Source organism: Chaetodon trifascialis, chromosome 2, assembly GCF_039877785.1.
Source record: "Chaetodon trifascialis isolate fChaTrf1 chromosome 2, fChaTrf1.hap1, whole genome shotgun sequence".
In the NCBI taxonomy this organism is placed as follows: domain Eukaryota; kingdom Metazoa; phylum Chordata; class Actinopteri; order Chaetodontiformes; family Chaetodontidae; genus Chaetodon; species Chaetodon trifascialis.
The window spans coordinates 15,000,025-15,024,980 of NC_092057.1; the positions used below are offsets into that span (position 1 = coordinate 15,000,025).

Genomic DNA, 24,956 nt, shown 5'->3' on the forward strand with positions numbered 1-24,956 from the left:
CAGGAGCCACCAAGGATTCTTTCTGGCCTTGTGACGCTAAAACCAAGCTAAAGCATTTAAACATACCAAAGTTAGAAACGTAAACATACCAAAGGTTAGAAAATTTAGGTGCCAGAACATCTAATAAACGCATAAATCTCATTTTATGTTCCCATATTGTCGCCATGTGGTGCACTTTCTTAACGATCTTGAATATTTAAAAATTTGAACTGCAAAGTTGCACGTGGGTATTTACAAGATACAGCTGTGTAAAGTAAAAGTGGTGAGCTGGAAAGAAAAATACCATGACACACAAAAGGAGGAAGAGGTCAGGACACATACAGTAGGATTTTTCCCAGGGAATTTAATAAGCAACAATCATAACCAGATTAAAACGTTTGTAAAATGTCCATCCTGTTTTTTTCTTAAAAATGGCTCCACAAAAGAAGCAAAGAGCAACAAACACAAAGGAAAAAAAATGTTTTTTGAGTAAGACCTACATACAATGAGCTTCAAATTATAACTACAAGGTATTTAAAACCTTCTAGGATGTCAGTGGTGTGTGTTTGCATGTGTGTGTACATGTGTGTGTTTTAAGAAAGGTCCATAATGTGTCCAGGAAAGCTTTAGAGTCAGAGGAGCGGTGTGCGTAGGGTTGGGAAGGTATAAGGAAGAGGCTGGCCCATTTCTCTACCGTCTTGATTTCGCCTTCACCGGTTTCCTCTTTACCTGAAAGACAACAAAGTTTGGACTCAGCTGAAAAGAGCAAAGACATGGTTGGACAGACGCTGTTCACAATAACTTAAAAGACCACCACAACACAAGAAAGCAAATGACCACATTTTCTAAACTGATGCAGACAGTCTGTTAGTTCCCTGCAGCGGTGTGTTTAGAGATATCCTGGACTAAACCAACTCACTGCCAGCCCGCCTGCCTTGTCTCCACTGTTGGGCTTTCCCTGCCTGTCAGAGGGAACTCCCCTCCTTGTGGACTTGGTATCTCCCTGGGGGTGTCTCTCTCTGTCCCTCCTGCCACAGGCAGCGCTCTCTGGGCTGGACTCCAGCTCTATCTCAGTGTTGCCCTCACTGCCCAGGAGGAGGGCATCTCTCCTTACAGCTCTCCCTGTCTCCTCTCCAGACTCCCACTTTCTCACCTTTTCTTTCTCTCTGCCCAGAAATAGCCACCTGAAGAAGAAAAAAGTTGACATCTGAAGGACTTCAGTGCGATCTCAGGATTAGGGTTTTCTCATTAGCCATCAGTTCAAGAGACACTTCAAAGTGAAAAAGCACTGCAGGTCAAGCCTTTTCTTGTCAATTCCCTTTTTCATTGGTTATCTGCCAAAGCTACGCTGAGCCACGCCCCTGACGTGACTCTCTGCTGCACCTTTTCTCTTTCTTTGGCTCCCCTCTCACCTCTGCAAGTCAATCTGTCTCTTTGTCCCTTCATCGTTCTGCTGTTTTGACATTTTGCTGTTGACTGACTCTGCCGATGGGTTGGAGCTGGGGTCAGCGGCTCTCTTCCTGCCTCTGCCAGCTCCACCCCCTGTTGGTGCCGCCGCTCCCTCTTTTTCAGCCGCTGCAGGAGCAGCAGCAGCTGTTTTGGGCGGACGCCCGCGTCGTTTGACGGGCGATGCTTCCGTCTCGGCGTCAGGGGTCGCGTTCTGACTCGGCTCCTCCTGAGAGAGACAGCGGAAGAAAGCTCAGTCAAGACAACTCTGATGAGCCTTGTGTGTTCTCCGAGCTGACGGGTGTTTCTCCTGTCTGAGCTTACCTTCTTGACCTCATCGTTCTTGATGACCGGGTTCTCGTTGTTTTCTTGCGCTCGGCTCTCTGATGATTCAGTGGCAGCATTGCTGTTTTTACAAGACACGTGTAAAAATCGCTCAGTTGAAGGAAACATTATGTTAGCGAGTGCGTTACATGTGAGTGAGGGTGTCTGTACCTGTTCTTGTTGATGGTGGAGGAGCTCAGCGGGGAGGAGTTGGTGCTGGTGTTACTGGCTGTGTCTGAGGATGTGGTGGTCTTCGTAAAGATCCTCCTCCCCGGTACTGTCAGAGGCTTGTTCACAGCTCCCAACACTGGAGCTGGTTTAGGCTGCGTTAAGACAGGTTGGAGTTGTAGAGTGTAGTTATCACACTGTAAGCATTTGATAGTTGACATCTATGATTATGTTGTGTGTAAAAATCAGTAGTTAAGCCTCAATACATGGCTCAGTTCTGTCTGCCCCCGCCCTCCACCACTCTACCAAATAAACAACCCTTGTTGTAATTTTAGGCGTTATTAACCTATAATGTGGATTGCTCAGTAAACAGGAGCAACGCAGAGTGGTGCTCCTATCTGTGTTCATGAAAGCATCACGTGTTTTGCGTTTACCTTCCCAGTAAGCAGCATTTGTCTCATCTCTGTCGTCAGGTACTCTTTGTCATTTTTGAAGTCCTGCTTGAAGAAATCACAACAGAAAACTTTGATCAGCATGAACTGCTACACCACAGATATTGACCATAAAGGTCAGGATTTTGGCTTGTGTGCGTGCTCATATTTCATCTACCACTGAGCAGGTGGAGGAAGTACTCAGAACTTGTAATTCAGTACAAGTAGCAATACCACAGTGTAGCAACACTCTGTTGAAGTAAACGTCATGCATATCATATCATATTTTATTTAAGTACAAAAACATTAGCATCAAGATATACTAAATGTACCAAAAGTAAAAGTACTCATTACACAGAACAGCTCATTTCAGAATAATGTATATTATTTTAGTCTATAATTATTGATGCCTTAATGTGTAAGCTGGTAAAGATGGTTTAACTACATACGGTTTATCTGCTGGATAGCTTGAGAATTTCCCCTCTGGGATCAATAAAGTTTTATCTTAATCTATAATATCGCATCATAATTTATTTGTTGATAACATTTTGTACTATTACACTAAATCTGCAGAGTAACTATTAACTAAAGCTGACAAATACATGTAGTGGAGTAAAAAGTACAATATTTGGATCAGAGTTGTAGTGGAGCTGAAGTGTAAAGAACCAAAAAATGGAAATACTTAAGTAAAGAACAAGTACCTCAAAATTTCACTTAGGCACAGTAAATGAGTAAATGTACTTATTTACTTTTTGCCAGTATAAAGGTTGTAGCTTCAGATGTCTGTACAATACATTATCTACGTGTGTGTGTGTGTGTGTGTGTGTGTGTGTGTGTGTGTGTGTGTGTGTATTGCCTTGTCCTGTATGAGGAAGAACTTGGAGGGTAGGACAGGGTCTTTCGGAGAATCCAGGTGACATGCGGTGCTCTTGTTGGCGATAACGAAGAGAGCAACATCACAGACAATATACAGCTTCTGTAAGCAAAGAACACGAGATACGCTGTTAAACCATGTTTGTCTTTGGTTCCTTTCTTTACAAAAACTGCCCTCTCATGAACATAAAATCCCCACATTCTCAGCAGTCTGGTGACGTACATGTTTTCAGCATTGATTAGGGACTTATACGTGTGTATGTCTGTGTGCGTACCTCATTGGCCTTTGCGTCTTCAGGACACTGTGCATCCTTGGTCTGTTTGATGTTTTCTACCATCTTCCTAAGAAAGGCATGGCTGTTGTTTTCATTCTTGGTCATCAGCACTTCCAGCATGAACCACAGGCACCTATGCACATAAGCACAAGCACAGTAAACAAACTACATGTCACAGCTTCAGCCATCACCTCTTGTATCTGCCAGTCAAGACACTCACTCTTTGATGTCTTTGAGCTGTTCATATTCATGTGGCTTTGTGAAGTCTGGGTCGTGGGCCAGCAGGTGGATCATATAGGGAACGACATACTCAGGAAGGAGGGAGACAAGTTTTTCTGAGGGAGGAGAGAGAAAATCTTCTTTAATGTCCAGTGTCAACTGTGTTTCATCCGTCTGTTTTTATGTGCATTTTGTGAAAAGTGGAAACGTAAATATCTGGAAACAGACTGAGCAGATAATTCATGAACAGATATGAAACATGTGACTTTAATGTCCACTGAGGCTTTTGCTCTACTGAAGACATGAAAACATCTAATATATGCAGGGTGACAAGCAGATGCATAGAAACTTAAATTCTATATGTCTGCTGTGTATTACTGCAGAGGGTGAAAACAGGCATGAAGTTGCAGCTTCTGGAAATTCTATCAAATCTGGATGGAAACTTTGCTTTTGTGATCTGTCACAGTCTGAAGCGCTGTCAAACTAAGCTCACTTTAAAAAGCTCCGTTTTGTAAAACAAGAACAGCAGCCGTGCGTCATCATGAGAACATCCACAGATTGAACACTGACCCTGAGCGAGTGGGTTTTGTTTGATGTACTCTCTGCGGACGGAGATGTTTTTGAGGAGGCACTGTCGGGCGTGGGCGCGGCGCTCCTTCACCGGGTCCTTGGCACACAGGGCGAAGACGGCCAGGTACTCCAGGGGCAGCAGCAGTTTGACAAGAGCCAAGTGCAACTTCTGAGCAAAGATCTGACGAACCTGGTAGCACTCATCCTGCACGCAGGAGGAAATATTTCCTTTTATTCTTAGAACACATTGTGAATTAATCTGACATGTTTCCTCTCATTGGGTCCACATACAGCACAACGTGCATATCACAACAAGACTTTTCCACAGCAGACATTTGACTCGTCACAGTGGGAAAAGCAGGTGTTGCTAATAACATTAACGACTGCTCCATTCTGTTAGTCACTACGTTTACGTGCAGTCATTATTCGGGTTATGGTCAATATTCCGGTTTCTGAAACATTCGGAATAACCTGTTTACATGCGTGAGCGAACCGGGGTAATCAATTGGGATATCCCGATCAAAACAGCGACGCACGGAGAACGTCATGACGCAATGCGTGTCATTTCAGCTTCTTCTTCCTGTATCCAAAAACAACAACAGCTGCGGTGCTTTGGTGCCGGTGCTGACCCACCACCAGTACTTGACTCTATTCCGTCTCACTTTCTTCATTCATGGAAGGCGAGAACGTGAAGAAATAGGAAATGGAGCCAGAGCTGTGCCATCCATATCCATGCTACCTGCACTCAAAAGACAAAGATTCCTTGCGAATAGAACATGCACAGAACACAAATTAATGTTCCGTTCAATGGGGATATTCCGATGGGCGTATACATGACCAAAAATTTGGGTTAGAAAAGGAGTAACCCAGGGGTCATATTCAGGTAAGGGAATTCAGCCATCGTTAATTTTATAATGTACACCTGTCTTCCTACTGTGACATGTCAAAAATGTCCTCTTTGTAAAAGTGATGTAAAAGTGAGACTGACATTGATAACGAGGCCGCAGAGCTGAAACTGTTCAGGTGTGATGATGTCATGGTAACAGGGCTCCTGGGCCAACTTCATAATGGCTCCACCTGCGGCCAGCCTCAGACGAGACATGTCTGACTTACTGCGAGGAGGAAAAAAAAAAAAAAAAGCAAACGGGACAGAAAGACAGGAAGGAAGAAAAGTGTAAATCAGTGAATGTGAATTTATAATAAATTATTCAATTTAAATGGTTGTTTAACACAGCTTGTTTGTTTTCTAAAGAGCAGCTAACTTTCTTCTAAAGCTCCATGTTTCAGAATGAATAAAAAATGGTTTGTTGAAAGTTACGCTAGCAAGACAATGCACTAAGGTCTCCACCCAAAGTCAGCTAGTTAGTTCTCAAACAGCTTTACTATGACCCCATATGGTGACCTTTAACCCCTGAGTTACCTGATCTTCTTCTGCTCTGTGAGGTCTCCTTCGCTGACCAGCATGGCAGACAGCAGCCGCAGAGTGGAGTTCGCAGACTTGGACTGGTTGTTCTTCATGCCTAGTAACCAACGCACGAGCAGCTTGATGGCCTGCACCTGTGAGAGCAGGATTAGGCAAAGGGAGGCCGCTACATCTTTACAACACAGCTTTCAGTTATTACTGTGCACGCATAAAGTAAAAATGAAGAATCACGTTGGAGTCGAGGTGAAATAAATGCCACAGATGCGTTTGCCTCTTACCTTAGCGAGGACCTCCGGTGAAACTTCCTCATCGGTGGTCCACAGCTTCCCATTCTTGTTTCCCACTGACTGGAGACCCAAAGGCACATCAGTCATATTCTCACTCTTTCTTTGCATATATACACACACACAACTTGATTTAATAAATTCTCAGTTTTTCCAAGACTGTTTTTTTGTTGACAGTTGTAATAAATATAAACAAATGTACATGGCATTGTTGTAAAAATACAAAGTGTGCAATCATATGTACACAGCTTGATCTGAACGCACCCTGTCATTCATGAGCAGATCCTTGACAATGAAGTTTGCCACAATGGACTTCATTGGTGAAGCAAACTGATCTGGGGCCAGCATGGAGATGTGACCCAAGGACACAAGGGGAGTGATGAGCTGTTCTGGGACGTCTGCGTTCAGACTACGTGACAGAGGCTGCAGGTGAAGGAAGAAAATGTGTGAGTGCATCCAAGCCAAGAAATGTCAATTCAAGCAAAAGATGATATATAGGGTTGAAAAAAGGCAGAAGATTTTGTATAAAGCAAGTTAAAATACATAAAAACATACATCCCAGAAAGTAAATTAGGAAACTGTGTCGTACCTCAAAAATCTGTGCCAGCTGCACTTCCTTGTTGTTAAAGATGGCATGGATACAATGAACAGCCTGCTTGGCCTGGTGAGGCGTTCCTCGCTTGGCTTTCTGATGCAGGATGGGAATCAGAGTCCTGATGGACACATGAAGAACAGATGTTATGAAGACTCACACAAAGCAGATTATTCCTTTAATTTAATCCAGATGTGGACCAGTATGGGTAATGCCAAAAGTGTGGACCTCAGTCAAGTCTCATTGTGCAGTATTGTTCTCATATTTGAATGCACGATGTCCTTCACCTCATGAAGCAACACACACGAATCAGACTACCGTTCAAGAAAAATGTCTACTGTCTGGATTCATCACTTCTAAGTATAATATCATTTCTCTTACGATCTTATCTGTTGCAGCTCTGTCTCGATCTTCTGCCCCGTGTTTCTGAATATCTGGATGGCTGCTTCGGCCACCTTCTCATCCTCCATCTTCAAGCACTGAAGCAGAGACTCGTAGGTTTCTGCAGAGTGGAACGCTGTTGGGTGCGTGAACGACAGGACCTACAGGGAGTGAAGCAGGAGAAAATATGAACCTTTTTATTCATTTCGTTTTAATCACATTTCTCATGCAAAAATGCAGAATCTAGTTTTCCATATGTTTGAGTCTGTTAACTTTTCAGTCATTCGCTTCTATTTACTACTGTATGCTTGTTCCATGCTATGCACCTTGAGTAGCTCCAGGCCGGCGCGGATGGCTGTATCAGGGGTGACGCCCTCCTCATCATCGTCAGCTGTACCTTCAATTGACTTGTTCAGCAGCTTCACCAGAGCACTAACAGAAAACATTAGAAATTATAACCATCACTCCCTGTTAAAATAATCTAAACCTATGTTTGATGGATGACAAATAATATAAAAAAATATCAAGTAGTAAGAGTAAATAACACACATTGGTACACTGTGTAACTTAAGCAGCATAAGTCATTCAGCATGTGTTTCCTCTCTCATGGTGTTTTTCCATAAAGCAGAAAGGGTTAAACTTGTTCCCTGTGTAAGGCCTGCAGGTACACCTCATCACCACTAGGTGTCTCAGTGAATGAGAAAAGCCTGTTTAAGGTATTACACAATGACACAGGGAGCTTCATGTACTCTCCGTTTCTCTATCACTGAGATAGAGGAACACAGAGTGCTGGTCTGTCCTATGACTGCCTCTTTGTGTATTGTTCAAAACGGAATATAAATTTAATTTCCAATCTGAATCAAAATGTACTCATCCATTTCAGTGGCATCAGAATTGAGATTTGAACCTGTGCTAATATTCGTGGTCTGGGGTGAAACTGAACCCAGCTGCAATACTTGTGCTGTTGAACATGTCGGGATTTTTTCTGACCTGATGGCCTCAGAGTCAATGTGGACGGGAGCGATGCGCTCCAGCAGGAATTTCACCATCTCCAGGAACGGGTTGGTGGGCTGTTTGGGGAATGTCAACTTCCGAGTGATCTCCCTCTGAACACAGTACAAACAGAGCACCGTTAATATCAACATTCATGGATTTCTGCTTAACTGTCTGCATACACATTTACATGGTTTGTGTTACTAAATCAAGATGACTTCTTATCTAAACATCTAAGTTGCAGTTTCTATCCATCTCTGTACAGACTCATAAACAATATGTAGCGAAGACTTTGGATTTCAATCAAAGGTATTAAGTATATATTTTGGTGGAATAGAAGTTATCACTATATTGACATGTGTGATTCCAGTGAATCATTTCCAGCTAAAAACAAGCTGTCTACACTTACACTTACTTACAGAGGACTGACAGAGAGCTGCATCACATGGTGCAACAACAATCACCTGAAGCTCAATATCAGTAAAACCAATGAGCTTGTGGTCGACTACAATGATTCAGATATGGATGTTGCTGTGGATGCTTCACAGACATCTTCAACTCGGCAGCACAGAGGATCACTTCAGTATCTGACCACGTGAAATATGGTCACAATCTGCCTTCTGTTCCTGAGTGTTGGCTTTGAATGATGGCCAGAAGTGTTTTTGCACAACATTATGATGTCACAGTGAGATGACCTCTGACATCTTGGATATAAAATGTCATCACTTCATCATTTCATCCTCTGAGACACTTGTGTGAAATATTCTAATAATTAAAGTATGAATTCTTGAGTTACAGCCAAAATCGTTTCTGAGGTCTACCAAAATCTAATTTGTTAATCCTTGAAAGTGGATGCCAAATTTGACGAAATTCCATCAAGGCATTGCTGGGATATTATATTAATAAGAAAGGACAGACAACCCAAAACCATAACTCCTCTGGCCATGGCTTCTGCTGGCACGGAGGAAAATTAAGCATTTTCAGTAATTACCACAATTTCCTTCTTCCTCAAAAAACCCTTTCTCTCAAACACATATTCCTCTGAGATTTAAAGCTACATGGAGTGCTTTTTGACTGCTGCAGTGTAGAACATGGGCTCAGAAACAACCCCACAACATTGAGCCTTATTGTGTTTTTGTGCCCAGCATGTCAGCACTGTTAACACTTGTGTGTAAGTGTTAAAGCGAGAGGAGGAGACTGGCAGTCTGTCCGTGTCTGATTGTGTATGTTCAGTGGATGAGTGTTCAGTATCCTCTCACCACACAGATTTCAGCCTGTTTGCAGGAGCAGGTCGGGCTGATGAGCATCTCCAGCTGGACTCTGAGCTTCTCGTCCTCACCGAGAACCTGGTTGAACTTCTTCATGAAGTCCTGGGCCTTCCCAGCGTCGGGCAGATTCTCTGCGAACGTAAAGCAGAGTTAAATCAGCCACTTCAAGTGGAATGAACTTTTGCTATTTTGAAGAAATGAGTGAGTGTGTGGGATGGAGAAAGAACATGTTTGTGTGATTTCTGACTTACTGGCAATACTCATCAGCTTCCCAAACATGGCTGTGTTATTTGCCTCAGACTACCAGAGCAAAGGGAGAGAAAACTGTCATAGATATGCTGTGAAATTTGCATCATAAGACTTATGCCACATTTCCACTAGCGCAGCTCGACTCGACTCGACTCTACCCAGTTGTTTTGTGTTTCCATCAGGGATAGTACCTGCTCTGGCGAGGTTCCAAGCGAGTAGAAGCGATACTATATCTGTGACATCAACAGCCTGTCGGCCACTGATTGGCCGAAGAGTGTTGTCACTGGTCTGCGACGTCCAACACCGGAAAAACAATCTCGCCCCCTCCACTGTAACGCCGGGCAACAGCAACCGCTGACTTTATTCTTTTTTCTCACTCGAGGGAAATGGCTGCTCGTAAAATATCACCGTGGTCCGTCTACGAGGTCGGCTCTGTTTGCGTCGCGTACAAATTGACGTCATGGCAGTTTCGCGCAGCCGTGGTATGACGACCCCGCCTACGTTGAGGAGGTACTATGAAGTACTCAATTGTAATGGAAACTCAACCAAACCAAGTAGAGTAGAACCGAGTCGAGTAGAGCTGGAACTGTGTAATGGAAATGCGCCATTAGAGGAGATGGCAGTGTGTGTGAATATGTGAACGTGTGTGTGAACTCACCACTGGCAGCTTGTGGAGGTCCAGCAACTCTTTGACAAGGCCTCTGAGCATGTTCTGACACTTCCACATCTCATTCAGGGCCCTGAAAACAAAACACGGGATGATCAAGATGCTGCTTTTGTGAGATGCACTTGTTGACCTATTAGTGTTCATTTTCATGACATATATAAATACGACAGGGTTACAATGGTATGAAATGTTAATGGTAAGTCAACCGTAATAATTATTATCATTATTATATTTTTAGCAGTAATAATGACCCATTCAGCAATGAAAACAGAAGTCTTTTTTGGTTGAAAAGCTGCTTCGTTAAATTTAACAAAATAAAATGTCCTAAAATGTCTTTTTTTAAATAATACTACTGCAGTAAAATACTACTGATAAGCAAATGTATATGGTATGATAACCATTAATTTTAAAGATCACAGTATACCACTGTAACCCTAAGATGTGGTGTAGTAGTTTCTAAAGAAGTGTGTTTACAAGCAAACATACGGGTGAGAATGTGTGTGTGTTTTTGTTCAGAGGAGTCAAGACCGAAGGTTTACTGACTTGACAGCATTTGTGTCCAGGCAGGCGTACAGGTAGTACAGACACTTCATCTTCTCCTCTGTGTCAAGACTGTGAGGGACCATGTACTGAGCGAAGATCTTCTCTACTAATAACCTGCAGAAAGGAGGGGAGAGTTGAGTGAGAGTGAATTATGTGTATGTGTAAAAGATTATGCTATGTGAAACCATCGATACACGTGTTTATATGCTCACTTGTCGTCTATGCTGTTCTGATAGTAGATGTGCAGAAGTTTGTCTTTGATCCAGCTGATCTTCTGGGCAGACTCTTTGCCAGCCTCATGGTGCAGACAGTATTTCTTATAAAGCTGAGCCAGGCCCATCATGGCCTCCTTACGCACACGCCACTATACGGGAAGAAAGAAGAGGGAGGAAAAACAGATCAGGGAGGACTATTTACATTTCTTGAAATATGAAGAAAGCAACCTGGTGTTGAGGGAAACACCTTTACTGTTGCGCTTAAAATCATCTGCACAACTGATACACAATATGTGAATGCATATTTGTCTCACCCTCTTGTCTAAGGTCCTTTCCCGTACGAAGCCCAATAGCTGGTCGTTGACCAAGTTGAGGTCTTTCTTGCCGGCGTTGATGATGGTGACGATGACATCATGACGGATAGCTTCCTCTGGGTCATGGGAACGCACCTTCAGATACTCTGATTGGATAATAAGAAGAAAGACGTGTAAACCACCTTTCTGCTCAGAGCATAATGTGAAATAAAGGACTGAATCAGAGGGGACAGGAGAGTGAAGACGGTACAGTGAGGCAAAAGAGTGTAAACCAAAGCAGCAGTTCACCTGTCAGGTCTCGGGCCAGGTCTGGGTGGTTCATGAGGCAGTGGCTGGCAAACTTTACACACTCTAGCCTGACTGGAACATGGATGTCATTGAACCTGGAGAAAAACATCAGTTACACACATGACAAAATGTGTTTTATCACTTTTCTTTTAATGAGTCTTACTGATGGGACAGCATAAGCTTTAAGGATCACTTTGTGTGTGTGGGTCTGCATAGTGTTCATGTAACTCACCGTCCTAAGAAGCACTGCCACAGCGGTCTGTTCTGTGAGGCCAGCTCTGAGTCTTTGGCCCCGAACAACTTAGCTAGCAACCGTACAACGGCTAAACGCTCCTCGCCATCGTTGCTCTGCACACATGAAACAAACACATGTTAAATTCAAAGTAAAGTGATTTTATTCCAGTGAGACAAACTGTCAACCAGCCCGTCTTGTGCTTTCGTCAGATACGTACTGTCACTGCTACAAGGACAATTTTATCTTAAAGCACATCTGAACATTTTTAATTTTTCTTTTCTCTGACCACTCTTCGACAGATTTGTCTATCTGTATTTCAGCCCTGTGATTGAGTGGCAACTTGTCCAGGAAGGCACAAGTCTGAGTCCCATTAACAATATGCCTCGGCCAAACGGCAAAGATTGCTCTTAAAAATAAACATGTTACAACTGACTTGACATTAGTTTTCACTTCACCTCCTTTTTTATATAGTTCTTGGATTTTCTGCTTAAAAGTATCCTTGGTTGTCTGTGTAAAGGTTGTTCCACCAAGACTACACACATGACGATGGGCACTGTCTTGCAGTACTGAAGGTAAAAACAACTCGAGGCAAAACACAGTGAGCTGAAGCTTTAAAACCTGTCTGCTTGTCCACTAATCATCAATACTACAAATGATTCAACAATGACAAAAAACAAAGCTACGTCACTCCTATAAATCTAACACCATCTAGAATATGTAAATGTTTTGAGCGCAGCATCGAGAGGAACTACTCCTCTGTGATCTGAAGTCAGATGTCTTGGTATCATTTTGGGGGATGAGTGTGTGTGTATGTATAAACCTTAAGTTTGAATTCCAGCTGTGGCATGACAGAGGTAAGCAGCATAGGGTCGATGGCAAACAGTTCCTGGATGAGATCAAAGACGTGCTCTGATAGGTCGCTGACTGACGACTTGCCCATCACCAAAACCTGATTGAAGAACTGAGGAAGGAGATAAACACTTCAGTAAACAAGATGCACTGCAGACACAGACAGTCAGAGTCTGATGGTGAGAGTGAGAAACACAGATGCAAACCGAAAATCAAGAAGCAAGGCTGCTACTCACGTTTGCAATGCACGTCTCTATTGTCTGGACGGTCCTCTTCAGCAGGGTCTTGGCAAGATCATATGCTTGCTTGTTCAGATTCTGTTACAGAGAAAGTTTAACACTGATCGGTTAGTTCAACTGATGGTGAGCAGCATACTCAAAAGTTCAGCGATACGAAGAATTTCAGGCTTTTGTTCAGACAGCCAAGCAGGGGTTGTGTTAACCGAATATTTTCTATCGACTGAATTATATTTAGTGATGGAAAAATCTAATGCCCGTCTGTCATTTTGATGGATTACAGTGAGGGTGATCGACCGTAACGCTGTGTAATTCACACAACACAGTCAATAAACACATATAGACAACCTGTAGTAGACCCCCCTGTCCAGTTGGTGGCGAGTGTGCATGTTAATTAGCTTTAGCCTTGTCGTTGATCTCACATGCGTGACTTCAGCGTGTAGCTGGCTTCAGCCGTTGCATTGGCAGGCTGTATCACTACATATCCTAGCCATCACAAAATGTCAAGTGAGTGATGTTGTCCTCTTGCGGTGAGGACAACTCACAAAAGATTTGCATTACTAAAACACAATGAGAAAAACATGCTGAAACCTCGAAAGTAATTACATAAATAATAAGCAGTTAAACCAGTGTTTGTGCTGAAAGTGTTAATTTTGTAATCTAATTTTATTCCAGAGTTTTATATAAAATTAAACTATTCTGTTTTTCACTTTTTTTCCACTTAAAAATAAATATGGTTTTATTTTTGAGGACTAAATAAATAAAAGAATAATCAAAAATTGACAAAAATACACTTGTGGCATCACAGTCACATAAATCATATCTGGATGCATAATACATATGAGTGAGTGTGTGCCTTTCCTACCTTGTGTGCAGGGATGAGGTTGATGAGGATGGTATCCAGCAGCTCTTGAGTGACTCCATCTCCCTCCAAGATGATGGAACTCATCAGGTCCATCATGTGCATCTGCACCTTCTGGTTATGGCTGTTACTGTGGAGGAGGAGGCACAGAAAGAGACACGGAGACATGTTGATCTTAAGAGCTGTCTCATGAAAAACAAGGATATTTAGGGATTTTACACAAAAGGACACCGCAGCAGCTAAAGAAGGACCTTACTTGATGACCGAGAAGAGCGTTTTGAAAAGCTGGATGAAGATCTCATTGCAGTCCTCCAGTTCAAAGCATATGTTGTATGACTTGACCCATGCCAGGTTCTAGAGAAACACGTGAAGAAACATCATTCCTTCACCAGCAGCTTATTGTGCTATTACTACTACTGTGCTTGAACCACAATGAACAAAACACAAGTTTAGCTCCACGAGGCTTCGAACAAATAGGCGCCTTACCTCCAGCAGGTAGAAGTATCTGTTGAACTGAGGGCTCTTGGTGTCTTCCAGTCCCTTTAGCTGTCTGGTGATGAACAGGAAGATGTCCTGGAGATGAGACAGGAAAACACTTGAGCATGTGATAGCCTTTTTTTTTTTTTCGCATTAGAGATCTAAGCTTGAAATTGTGATATTTCATCGAAATGACTTTAAATTAGTACATCTCGTTTAAAATTTTGAAAGAAAAACAAAAAAAATTAAAACGTGTGCACTTATCAGATCCTATGAAAACATTACATTTTGCACTCCTCTGCAACTGAGAGGCCTTGAATGACTCGGCTATCATGTGACAACAAATCAGTGAAATGTCGACTGAACTGCAGACTGTTTACACAGACCAGAGAGGTTGTAAAATGTAAATAGTTCAATATGTATAGCATGTAGAACTATCCACCCCTCCACAGTATTGGTTAACATTTGTGGGCACCATTGTCATTTCAACTGGTGGAATCAGCGAGTGATAAGGTGAACACTCTTCTCTGAGGATAGTGCTCAGTCGCCTGACCGAGGATTTCATGCAGTTGTTCAGCGTCAGTCAGTAACCTTGAGTTTGTCGTGGGATGTGTAGGGGGCCTCTGGGGCGTAGATCCTGAAGATGTCGGCCAGACAGCAAGCCACCAGTAGCCGTACGTCTTTGTTGGGGTTCCTGAGGAAGAACTCTGAGGCAAGGTGCAGTGCCAGGGCGAGATACTGCTGCTTCTCCTCTTCAGAGTCTTGATCCATGTCCATGTAGGTTTTCACCACCATCTGTGAAACAGAGTGACAAGGGAGAAGGGTCAGATGGGAAACATCTAGGGCAGGCCAAAATTATGGATGAATCAACTTTTCTGAGCTTCAGAAACACTTTGAAATGACTCTATTACCAAAACTTGAGCCACAAGGTCCAGTGAAAATTTTAAAAAGTCTCAAACAGACATACCAGAAAATCTTTTCCAGCATTTTGCAGCTGGGGAGCAACTTTCACTGGAATGAATGGTGCACCATCTCAGAGTTCAATTCAATTTTATTTATATATTTATACAAATGAAAATATAATTCTGAATATTACATTCCATTTCTGCCACTAGATCCCCCTAAATCCTACACACTGGCCTGATGATTATTGCATATAGGACTCATGTTGAGAAAATGTTCAAACCCAAAGTTCTCTCTAAACTGAAACCATATCTTGAGGGTGTTGATGACAACTGGATTATTAGTTAAATGTGAAACAGAAAGGGGAAGACTGGAAGTGACCAGGGCTATGACAAATGTTGAGATGCAGGCTGGGCGATAAAACAATCTCATTAGGGGATTGTGATGAAATTTACACTGACGACGGCAAGCTTTGGGCAGTTTTAGTCAATTTGGATAGATCTAACAGCCTGTCGCATGGTAGAAATACATGCAACAACAGTCAGCCAAGCACTTTGGTTTGCACGTCAAAGTACACCTCCATTTCCTACCACGTATCATTATTTTAGCGAGCGGTGAAGTAAGTGGATGTCAACACAGATGTCCTCTGGAAAAGAGGAAAAAAGCAACCGTAACTGAGGGGCACAAAGGGGATTTTAGCCTCTGCTCTCCGTGTTGCTGTCTATTTGCATGAGCTGAGTGCACCCAAACAGCAGAGAGCAGTGTAACTTCAGAGCAAAGCCCACAGTTAGACTTAAGGATATTTTTTACTGGGGTTGACAATGACAATGCTAAGTATTGCTAAGTGCAAAAAACAGAAAAAACAGGAGGCAGTATGATCAGTTTATCAAACTCTGCTGAACAAGCAGACACAAACTTGCAGAAACATGCCTTGCTGCCCCCTTAACCCACACCCAGTTAGTTTTCCACAGCCATACTTCATGCAAAAGTGCTGCAAGTGAACTTCTGCTATCCTACAACACTGAGGAAATTGTTTACAGAAAAGGTAACATTGACATCAGTCTATATAGGAAGTGGTTTTGATATCTCAAAAGTGACGATGAAGCGCTAAGACAAAATATGCCACCTGTGCCAACCAAAGTCGGGAGAGGCAACAAATTAACAGGACACTCTTCAAACTGGCAGTATTATCAATTTATACAGTGCATCATGATAAATATCAATGTTGACTGAATAAGGAAAAAATTTGCATGATGATTTTATTTTTTTGCTATGGCACCCAGGCCTACCAGATGTAGCTTCAAAGTGGCGCCAGTCTGTGCCTGCAGTATGAAGCCAGGAAATCATTTTTGAACATTCACGGCTCAATAATAGTCGCAAATATTTGGAAGACCTAAGCTACCCTGTAATTTAGGCCTCTGGTTCTCTATGTACTCTTGGGTTCTTATCGTTCTATATACTTAACCGAAATGAAAGCTTTACCAAGTAAGATTTAGGAAGATAAAGTGGGACACATTGAAACAAAGAGGAATTAACCAAACAGGTCTCGAACCCCAAACCTAACCAAAGCTCAGCGCTAAATGAGGCTAAAGCCAAGTCAAGCTATGCTGTTCTTAATACTTCAGTGTGACCCCTTTATCATTGAAGACTTAATGGATTCAATAACAACAATGTGGTTTATTCTAACGATTTTAAAATACCTATATGGACGCTAGATAAAAAACACATCCCCTTGTTAGAGGTGGAAAGTGTGCTATGACCTTAAGAGAATTAAATCATCAAAATAAGGGTCTTGCAGATACTAAATGAATTCCTTCCTGTTGAAAATAACAATTTACCAATGCCTGTAGGGCTTGAGCTTTTTCCCATTTGAATTATATTAAATTTAAGGTCCAAGGTTAAATCTATTATCTATATAGATATTATTACAGATTCTTTTCTAGATCAACCCTACAGTCTCTTGAGGTTGTATGCACACCAGTCTTACCAACATCTCATATCTTATGGATAAGCACGAGAACACCACTCTTTAAACTACCACTTCCTCTACAAGAGTGATGAGTGAGTGTGTATATATGAGAGCGAGGTGAGGCAGAGCAGTGGAGCTCATTGAACAGCCAGGCAGCCCGCGGGGGTGGGGGATGGGCCAACAGCTCCAGCAGACTGCAGAGCACCACACTCACTCCTACACAGACACACACATATACGCACACTCATCACAACCCTCCGCCGTTCTTAGCTGAAACAGTCACAACCCAGCCGGTGAAGGCTCTCCACACAGAGACGAGTGTGTGGGCCTGTTGAGCTCTAGAGTACGTGTGCATCTCTGCACCCTCGATTTATTGCAGTTTACTGGCCTGATCTGAAAATATGTGCCACATTTTTGGTTTCAAATGGCTGCTGATGCAAAGTCTGACACTCCGAACAGCTGTACGGCTTCTGCTAAATGCTTAACCGAAATCAAGCCACAACTTAACCCTGTAATTCATTCAGGAAGCTCTGATAACATCTAATAAGCCGTAAACTGACAACCATTTCCATTACTTTTTATCCCTCTTCTTTCCAGCCATTCAAACAGGTTAGCCAGGATATTGAACCATTTGGCTATGTTCAAACAGAAATTAAAATCACCCCCTCATGGTTGTATGCCTTGCCAACTAGTCAAGTTGCAGTTTACATCCGTGTCTGTCCAGACTCAAATAATTCATGTACTATACGTATGTAGTGAAGGAACCTAATAAAAACGTATCAAAGCTAGCGTATGTAATGTATTTTTGAAGCATTTTTTTAAATTTACATCTTGACAACTATCAATCAAATACTCTAAAAAGAGAAACAAACAAAAAAAAAACCCCAACAATCTGTCATCTTTGGCTGTCACAGGCCTGTATTTCATCCCATCATCTCATTCGGCCCAAATGAAATGACTGTGTAGTCTGTCTGCCTGTCTACCTTCATGCCTGCCTACCAGTGTGCACTCATTGTGCATTACCAGAGTCTTCCACAAGGCTACGTATTAAACTGCTTAAACTGCAGCGAGCTAGTCACACAGAAACGGCAGAGAAAGTGCACCCAAAATTTTCCAATACTAACATGCTAGCTTGACAACTGTGAGTACGAACAATAGTCATTTTTCGTTGTTTACATTCATTATAATTCTGTTTGGTGTTTTCTTGAATGAGACATGGTAGTTGGACACAGTTACTGACGACAAATATATGCTGCACTTTAGTACATGATCCCTGAGCCAAAGAACAAGTGAGCCGCTACGCAGCCACAGAGTCCTGTACAGTGGCTAACCCCATTACACAAAGCACACACACCCACAGTAGTGAGCAGCTCATTTGGACAGAAACACGGATATGTATTCTCGTGATGGCTATTTTGCTTGTGTTTATATGATTGTGGCATTTAACAGAGCTGTTAGAAACGAATGTTAGAGCTTCATTACATGGTGCAAGGACAATCAACTGAAGCTCAACACCAGCAAAACCAATGAGCTTGGAGTGGACTGCTGCTGTATATCTATTAGTGTCGAAGTTCATTAAAAGAAACTGAAACTAGAGTCAAATTCCTTGTATGTGGTCATGTGCTTGGTCAATACAGCTGATTCTGATAGAACACATTTATTGCCGTGACAGGAGACAATGCTTCAGATATGTTGTGAATGTTTCTGCACAGAAGCTACAAATTAACCAAATACATCTATCAGCACCTCTTAGGTTCACAAAGTAACATAAGTCCAATCATGTTTCTTTAATCCACACAAAAACCAGAGGGGAAAAATTACTAGTCAAGGTTTTAAAGGGAATTTCATAGGGTACTTTTTCTTGGCTGGGTGTAGTCGCTTCCTGGCATCCCCTCTGGTCGCCTTGCAACCTCACAGTGAGGACAAGACTTCAACCAGCTGCTGGCTGTAGCTTCATACTTACGGTACAGAGACATGAGAGTGGTATCGACCTTCTCATCAAACTCTCAGCAGGAGCAAAAGTGCTATCCTTTTAGCCAAAGGAACTTTTTTACTCTGAGAAATCAATGTGGTTTGAAAAAGTGATCTCTACAATACACCGTCAGATCAAGAAGATGTGTCCTGACTCCTCATCCTCATCTGTTTCTGTACACAGTGCTTTTCTTTGATAGATCAAAGGGTACACAACCAGTCTGTGCCAGTAAAAATAATTTGCCACTGGGTTGGTTCAGTTAGCTATTACCTTTCCAAAACTAGAAACACTGTTATTTGTCCTATTTCACCTGCAATGTGAGCTCTGACAACAGTATGATGTTAACAGTTTGTAATAGTGTGTCAGCCTTTATACATGGGATGCACGCTCTACCAAGTGAGCTACCCGAGCGTTGTTACACACCACTTGAAGTCAGAAGTAAAATGCCAATATAAAACTGGCAATTATGCTAACTGGTCTTGATAAAGGTCACTGTCCCTGGCTTTTGAAATGAAACAGACGATGGACTGAGTTTTCTTCGGACCAGAGTTGGCTGAAGTGCTGCAGTGTGTGTTGGTCAGCCGACTTGTTTGCTAATATTGGAGTTCAGTGCTCTGCTTTGCTAAGGTCGTGGGGTAATAGGGTACAAAGTGTTCACAAAATATTTCACATTTTGTCTAGCAAAGCTACTTATGAAGTTATTAAATCCAAAATGAACCCTAAAGCTTTGCCTTTTTTGAAGATGCACTACAAGATATCTCCTGTATGTGCGTTGTCTGGGTGCTGCACTGTGCCACTGTGTAAGTAATGACAAAAATGAATATTTGACATTTGTGAATAAATAAAATTCAGAATCCTAGAGGATAATGACTGAAACTCTGGAAAAGACTGCCATGAAGGTGCATATTAGAAAATGAAAACCTCTTGCTTAAAGTAAATGCATTTCCACCACATTCAATTCAAAACAACAGTGAACTCCTTTCAAAATGTTATGCCAAAACCACTGATTTACATGCAGTGACTTGTGATTCATCTCACAAAGAAATATCTGCTTTAAGTGCATTTAGTCTTTAATGCTGAATTAACACATAGTTTTAATAGCTACTCCTACACAATCATCGTTATGCAGCACATGAAATATTGTGTAAAAGGGGAGTAAATGGAGTTGTGAGTCTGATGAAAGCCAAGCAAACCTCAAACCAAAGTTTCTTTAAAACAACAACATACATCCCACACAAGCCAACAGTTCCATATTACAACACCTACTAAATAGTCAGTGCAGGCAATAGAGATGCTTAATGTAGAGACAGACTCTTCAAAGCACTATACTGTGTACTGATAACCAATAACAGTTGCTGCATTCTTCCTCTCTTGAGCTTTAAGGTGGTTAGCATCCACGAGTGTTGCTTCACAGCCATCTATGTGACAAGACCAAAAACTCACGGTTCATGCATAGTCTATGAGATTTTAATACATCACAAGCAAGCAAGCAAGCAACTTTCTGGTCCAACCGGACATAGGTGCTACGAGACAGTGCTATGAAGTAATGCATAGAGTGAATAGAGTTTCTTTTTTAAGAAAGGTGTTCAGTAAAGAGCTTGGTCTTTAGTCTTTTTCTAAAGATCGAGAGGGACTCTGCAGAACAAATGGAGTTTGATGTGCTTCGTCGTCCAGCAGTTTTAGCAAATAGTTTTGTGTTCGTCAGTTTCCTTTTCGCCATTGTCAGCTCTTGAAAAGGGAAACCCAGATGTCGATGGAGCATCCCCCATCTCTTTTTCGCTATCAGCACATTCATCTGTGATTTTCTTATTGGGTTTATTTTTAGCAGCGCTTGGCTTGCACACAAAGGAGGACAGGAGTCTTCTTGGCTACTATGATTTACGCTCTCTGCTGTTCAAACAAAGACACTACGATTTTTGACAAAGAAATCGTAAATAGCCATGTAGCATCATGTTAGGTAGCATCACAGGTCCATGATGGCATCCAACCGTATTTTTATCATGATATCGCAAAATTATATGTATCATTACATCCCTACTGCCATACTACCGCATCACAGTGCAAACTATTTATAGTGTTAATTTGGTCTCTCCATAAAAACAAAAAACAACCGCCTCACGTAGGACAACACTTGAGTTAAAAACACAAGACTCAGTAAAACTAATTTTCTTTCAAGATTTAAGTGATATGGTTCAAATGAGAACAGAGATGCAACAGAGGTGTATTATCACCACCAACTATGGCTTTCATGTGACATGAGAACGTGGTAAGCAGCCCTGCTGTCCAAATCACGTAACCTTATATATAGTAGAGACACTAAAGCCGTTTTCTCATATGAACTCCAGACAATGTCCACAGAATCAGGTCTGGACATTGTTCAGAGTTGCTCTTTCAAACATGTAGCACATCTGCCAGTGCCAGGCATGTTCTACTGGAAATACCTGGTTTAGGTGAGGGGTGGCGTCTGGGAAGCACATGCAGGAGAAGGCTGATGACTCATCTGTAATGATGACTGTTTTTACATTGACATCAATACTTTGTGTATTTGGATGTATCCATAGTGTCACCGAAAGAGTGAAAAGCAATATACAGGCAAGCAGAAAAGAGTACGAAGCAGCAACACTCGATGCAATGTCATCAACACGCCCACTCACTCGCTGTGGAGCAGAGTAGCAGTGCATACACTGTGAATGACACTGTGTAAATACAGCTTAAGAGATAGCTCCTGCAGTGGAAACTGTACTGCCAAAGCTCTACTGGTGGACACATTTCTACCGTTGCATGGTACATACCGTCATACCGCCCCACCCTTCAGTACACATTCCTGATTTTTGTCATGCATGCATACGTTATGTCAACCCTGGCTATACGGATTCCTTCAGAAAACCTCAGGAAATGGCAATGTCACATGTGTTGTGACATTTTGACCTTCCGCAGGCATGAAATCAAACTATAGAACAACTTATGATATTGGCTGACTATAGATGAAGATGACTGAATAAGGGATGGCATAAAATAAGCTCGGCTAATTGCCCTCTTGGCATCACAACACAAACACGAATCTCTTCCACTGAACGACAGGCTAGATTACTGCACATGCAATCACTGTCAGCCTTTCCAACTCTCAGGAGTATACAGGAGAGGTTAAATGGCTCCACAAGCATCTGTCTTGCATGGTCAACAACATATCTTTCTGCATATTTGTCCAGCTTGCCAAGGCCATGGTTTATGTGCTTTACGATCACAATGCTACCCTATAAATAGTTCTCGGATGTCAAGAAACCATTTCAGTATTAGAGTGGTAATAATCTTAATCTAATGTGATTATGAAGAATCACGGGATGTCTGTAAACACAGATGCCAACTTTGAAACTACTGTGGGTTTGAAGTGTGGGGGAAGGGGAGGGGTGGATATCAGGAAGCAGTGTGAGAAGGTTTAACACTCTGGTTTAAAACAGCTATAATCAATATTTTCATAAATACATCAAATGGCAATGCGAAAAAACACAATAATGTGAAAGGAGTCAACTTTAGAGACAAACCAACAGAGTGTACTCACCTGAATTTGCAGCTCTGCCTCAGCTTTACTAAGAGTAGTTACTGAGAGTTTATATAGAGTTTCCACTCATTGTTTAGCTGTCCAGCCATCAACTTCACTCTCAAAGCATTTGTTTGTTTTTTTTGGTGGCAGTGAGCATCTGTTTCAGTGAAAAAGCTCTAAAAACCCACTGTAAGCTCTTTGCCCAGCACCAAACGGCAAACAGGCACAGACAGTGACTAGCTGGTGAACATATTGGAGCATGTGGCAGCTAAACAGCCAGTCATTTCCCTCAGGAGTTGATAGAGACCAAAACAGATAAAAGAGTGAATACTGGACTTACATTTGCAGGGCAGTCAGAAACATAGCTCACACTCTGACTGATAATGCTGCTCCATAACTGCTGGATGTGTAAATAAATTACTGTTTGATAACAAGTCCTTACATGGGGCTGATATGGCAATACTGTTAGTAACTTGGTTCTGCTGTCCACACACACACGTATATATATATATATACACACATACATGTATTTTAGTATGACAGCTTATTAAAAAAAAAGACTATTAAAAAACATGAGTCACTGTTTTGTTTTCTTGCAGTAAACATAGCTCAAGCGTGCAATGTTTGCTTTTCTTGTGTTCACATTTTGGGATCCTCCCATTTTACCAACTTAAAGGGAGATGAAATGCTGAAAAAGCTGGAGACTTCAATGCTTATGAGTGTTGTTTAGACTGAGAGAGCTCATCAAAAAGACAGATGACTGGGGAAAACAGCCTGCCTTAAGAGAGGAAGGGCCTCTTCTGACTTAATATATTGTGGTTCACAAAGTTGGGAGAGTTTGGCTTTGTGCCAAGGGCTGGATGCTGCTGACTGGGGTTTAGCCTTACAGAAAATATATCTTGACAGCAAGAAAGTCCATTTACATACCTTCAACCGTTTGACAACCTCATCGTTGCTGATTTTGTCCGTAATCTCCTTCACTCCGGGAGGGTAGATGATCTTTCCGTCGCCCGCCGGTTTCTGCTGTTGCGGGAACTCCATGCTTGTTGATGTATGGTCCACACGGTCTTCTACTGGCCTCTATGGGTCAGAAAACAAAAGTTCAACACAACCATGCTATCGTACTTGCCAAAACCTCGTTTTAAGCATCATTCTCATTTGCCAATCATCAATTTTACCTGCTAAAATTGATAACGCCGTACATGTATATTTAACGATATTCTAATCCAGAAAACTTTTCGGACAGAAAGCCAACATTAAACCAGCATTGTGCATATTATTAGCTTGCATGCTAAAACACCCCGGCTAAACATCAGCTCCATATTTTCCGAAAATTTCTCATCAAACATCGTATAGCTAGAGAAACAAACTCAACTGTTATTTCGCTAACACTTCAGCCATTTGAACCGCTAAACTGATGGAAAACCACTTTAAAAACAACACGAGAGCAGCCGGTGTATGTCTACTGTCACACAGGTTATCAAATTAGCTAGCTAGCTAGTTGCTGTGCAAACATCATTGGCTAGCGGCTAGCTAGCATTTTGCGGGAAGGAAGTAATGTTAGCAGCGAGTGGCTAACACACGATAGCCGTGCTGGCTAACTGGTTAGCCTACTTTTGCTAGCCTAGGCCGCAAACTATTCAGGTACCCATCACATCTCCAGCTACAGACAATCACAGAGGAAGTGAAGTATTCTACCATCTATGCCTAAAATAGCCATGCTCGTGGTCAGTTCCTGTGGTTTACAACAAATGCAACTACTTTGTGAAGTTTAAAAACGAAGCTAATTTACTTGTTACTGTCTTTTTTCAACTTCAACGCATCGCTCCGTACTGCCGCTAGTTTACAGGCGAAGAAGGGCTGCTACCGTCGCCCTGAGCCCTCCTCTCTCGCCACCAACTTGCCCCCACGGAGGATTTAGAACACCCTAACAAATGCGAAATGAATCTATTTTCAAATATACAACTCCGACTAAAACTGCAGGATGTTTGCCAAGCGTTTCCTCGTTTGTATTTACCTCTCAAGTGGGCCGTTTTAATTCATTAGTCTGACACAGGTTTGGTTTAGTTTTCGGCACAAAGCTCTCTGTCCGTTCAGTCAGTGCTGTCTGTGTGAAGGCTGGGTGCAGAGCGCCCCCCTCGGTTTCGCAGGAGTACTGCAGCACCAAATACATGGCGGGAGTCAGAATCAACCAGCTCGCACACACACTCGAATCACACTGTCCTTCACTCCACTGTGGCTCTATCTATAAAATATCCACCGCAGTTGTTGTTGTTGTTGTTGTTGTTGTTGTTGTTGTTGTTGTTGTTGTTGTTGTTGTTGTTGTTGTTTATTAAATATAATCACTACGTTTGTCTATAAATCCACCTCTGCATATTTTTTTTGTTTTTGCGGCACATACGTGGAGAAT

General features: G+C 42.1%; 1 protein-coding gene across 4 annotated transcripts; it reads right to left on the minus strand.

Moving 5' to 3' along the window:
* Positions 1-323: 323 nt before the first annotated feature.
* On the minus strand, positions 324-24,672 carry pds5a (PDS5 cohesin associated factor A). 4 transcript variants are annotated; one of them, XM_070973128.1, is made up of 33 exons: positions 24,564-24,672; positions 23,474-23,626; positions 14,753-14,956; positions 14,171-14,257; positions 13,941-14,038; positions 13,688-13,814; positions 12,823-12,903; positions 12,558-12,698; positions 11,735-11,850; positions 11,503-11,597; positions 11,215-11,360; positions 10,898-11,049; positions 10,686-10,799; positions 10,134-10,215; positions 9,478-9,526; positions 9,218-9,357; positions 7,956-8,071; positions 7,292-7,397; positions 6,966-7,126; positions 6,582-6,705; positions 6,257-6,415; positions 5,987-6,055; positions 5,706-5,842; positions 5,274-5,397; positions 4,286-4,490; positions 3,717-3,831; positions 3,497-3,629; positions 3,205-3,324; positions 2,352-2,414; positions 1,921-2,072; positions 1,750-1,831; positions 1,392-1,654; positions 324-708 (listed from the first exon to the last, which is right to left on the minus strand). In XM_070973128.1, exons 2-33 carry the CDS (start codon positions 23,585-23,587, stop codon positions 705-707), a joined length of 3,879 nt encoding a protein of 1,292 aa, XP_070829229.1. In that variant the 5' UTR covers positions 23,588-23,626; positions 24,564-24,672; the 3' UTR covers positions 324-704. The 4 variants fall into 4 exon arrangements, with proteins under 4 accessions (XP_070829229.1, XP_070829237.1, XP_070829256.1 ...); XM_070973136.1 differs by lacking the exon at positions 24,564-24,672 and adding an exon at positions 24,339-24,420; XM_070973155.1 differs by lacking the exon at positions 324-708 and adding an exon at positions 842-1,163.
* Between the last annotated feature and the right edge of the window lie 284 nt (positions 24,673-24,956).

Coding starts and splice junctions, on each gene's coding strand:
- pds5a (XM_070973155.1), bottom strand. CDS start 23,587: ATGGAGTTCCCGCAACAGCAGAAACCGGCGGGCGACGGAAAGATCATC. Junction 14,957..23,473: donor AGGTTGTCAAACGGTTGAAG/GTATGTAAATGG, acceptor TCTGTTTCACAG/ATGGTGGTGAAAACCTACAT. Junction 6,416..6,581: donor AGCTGGCACAGATTTTTGAG/GTACGACACAGT, acceptor CTTCACCTGCAG/CCTCTGTCACGTAGTCTGAA.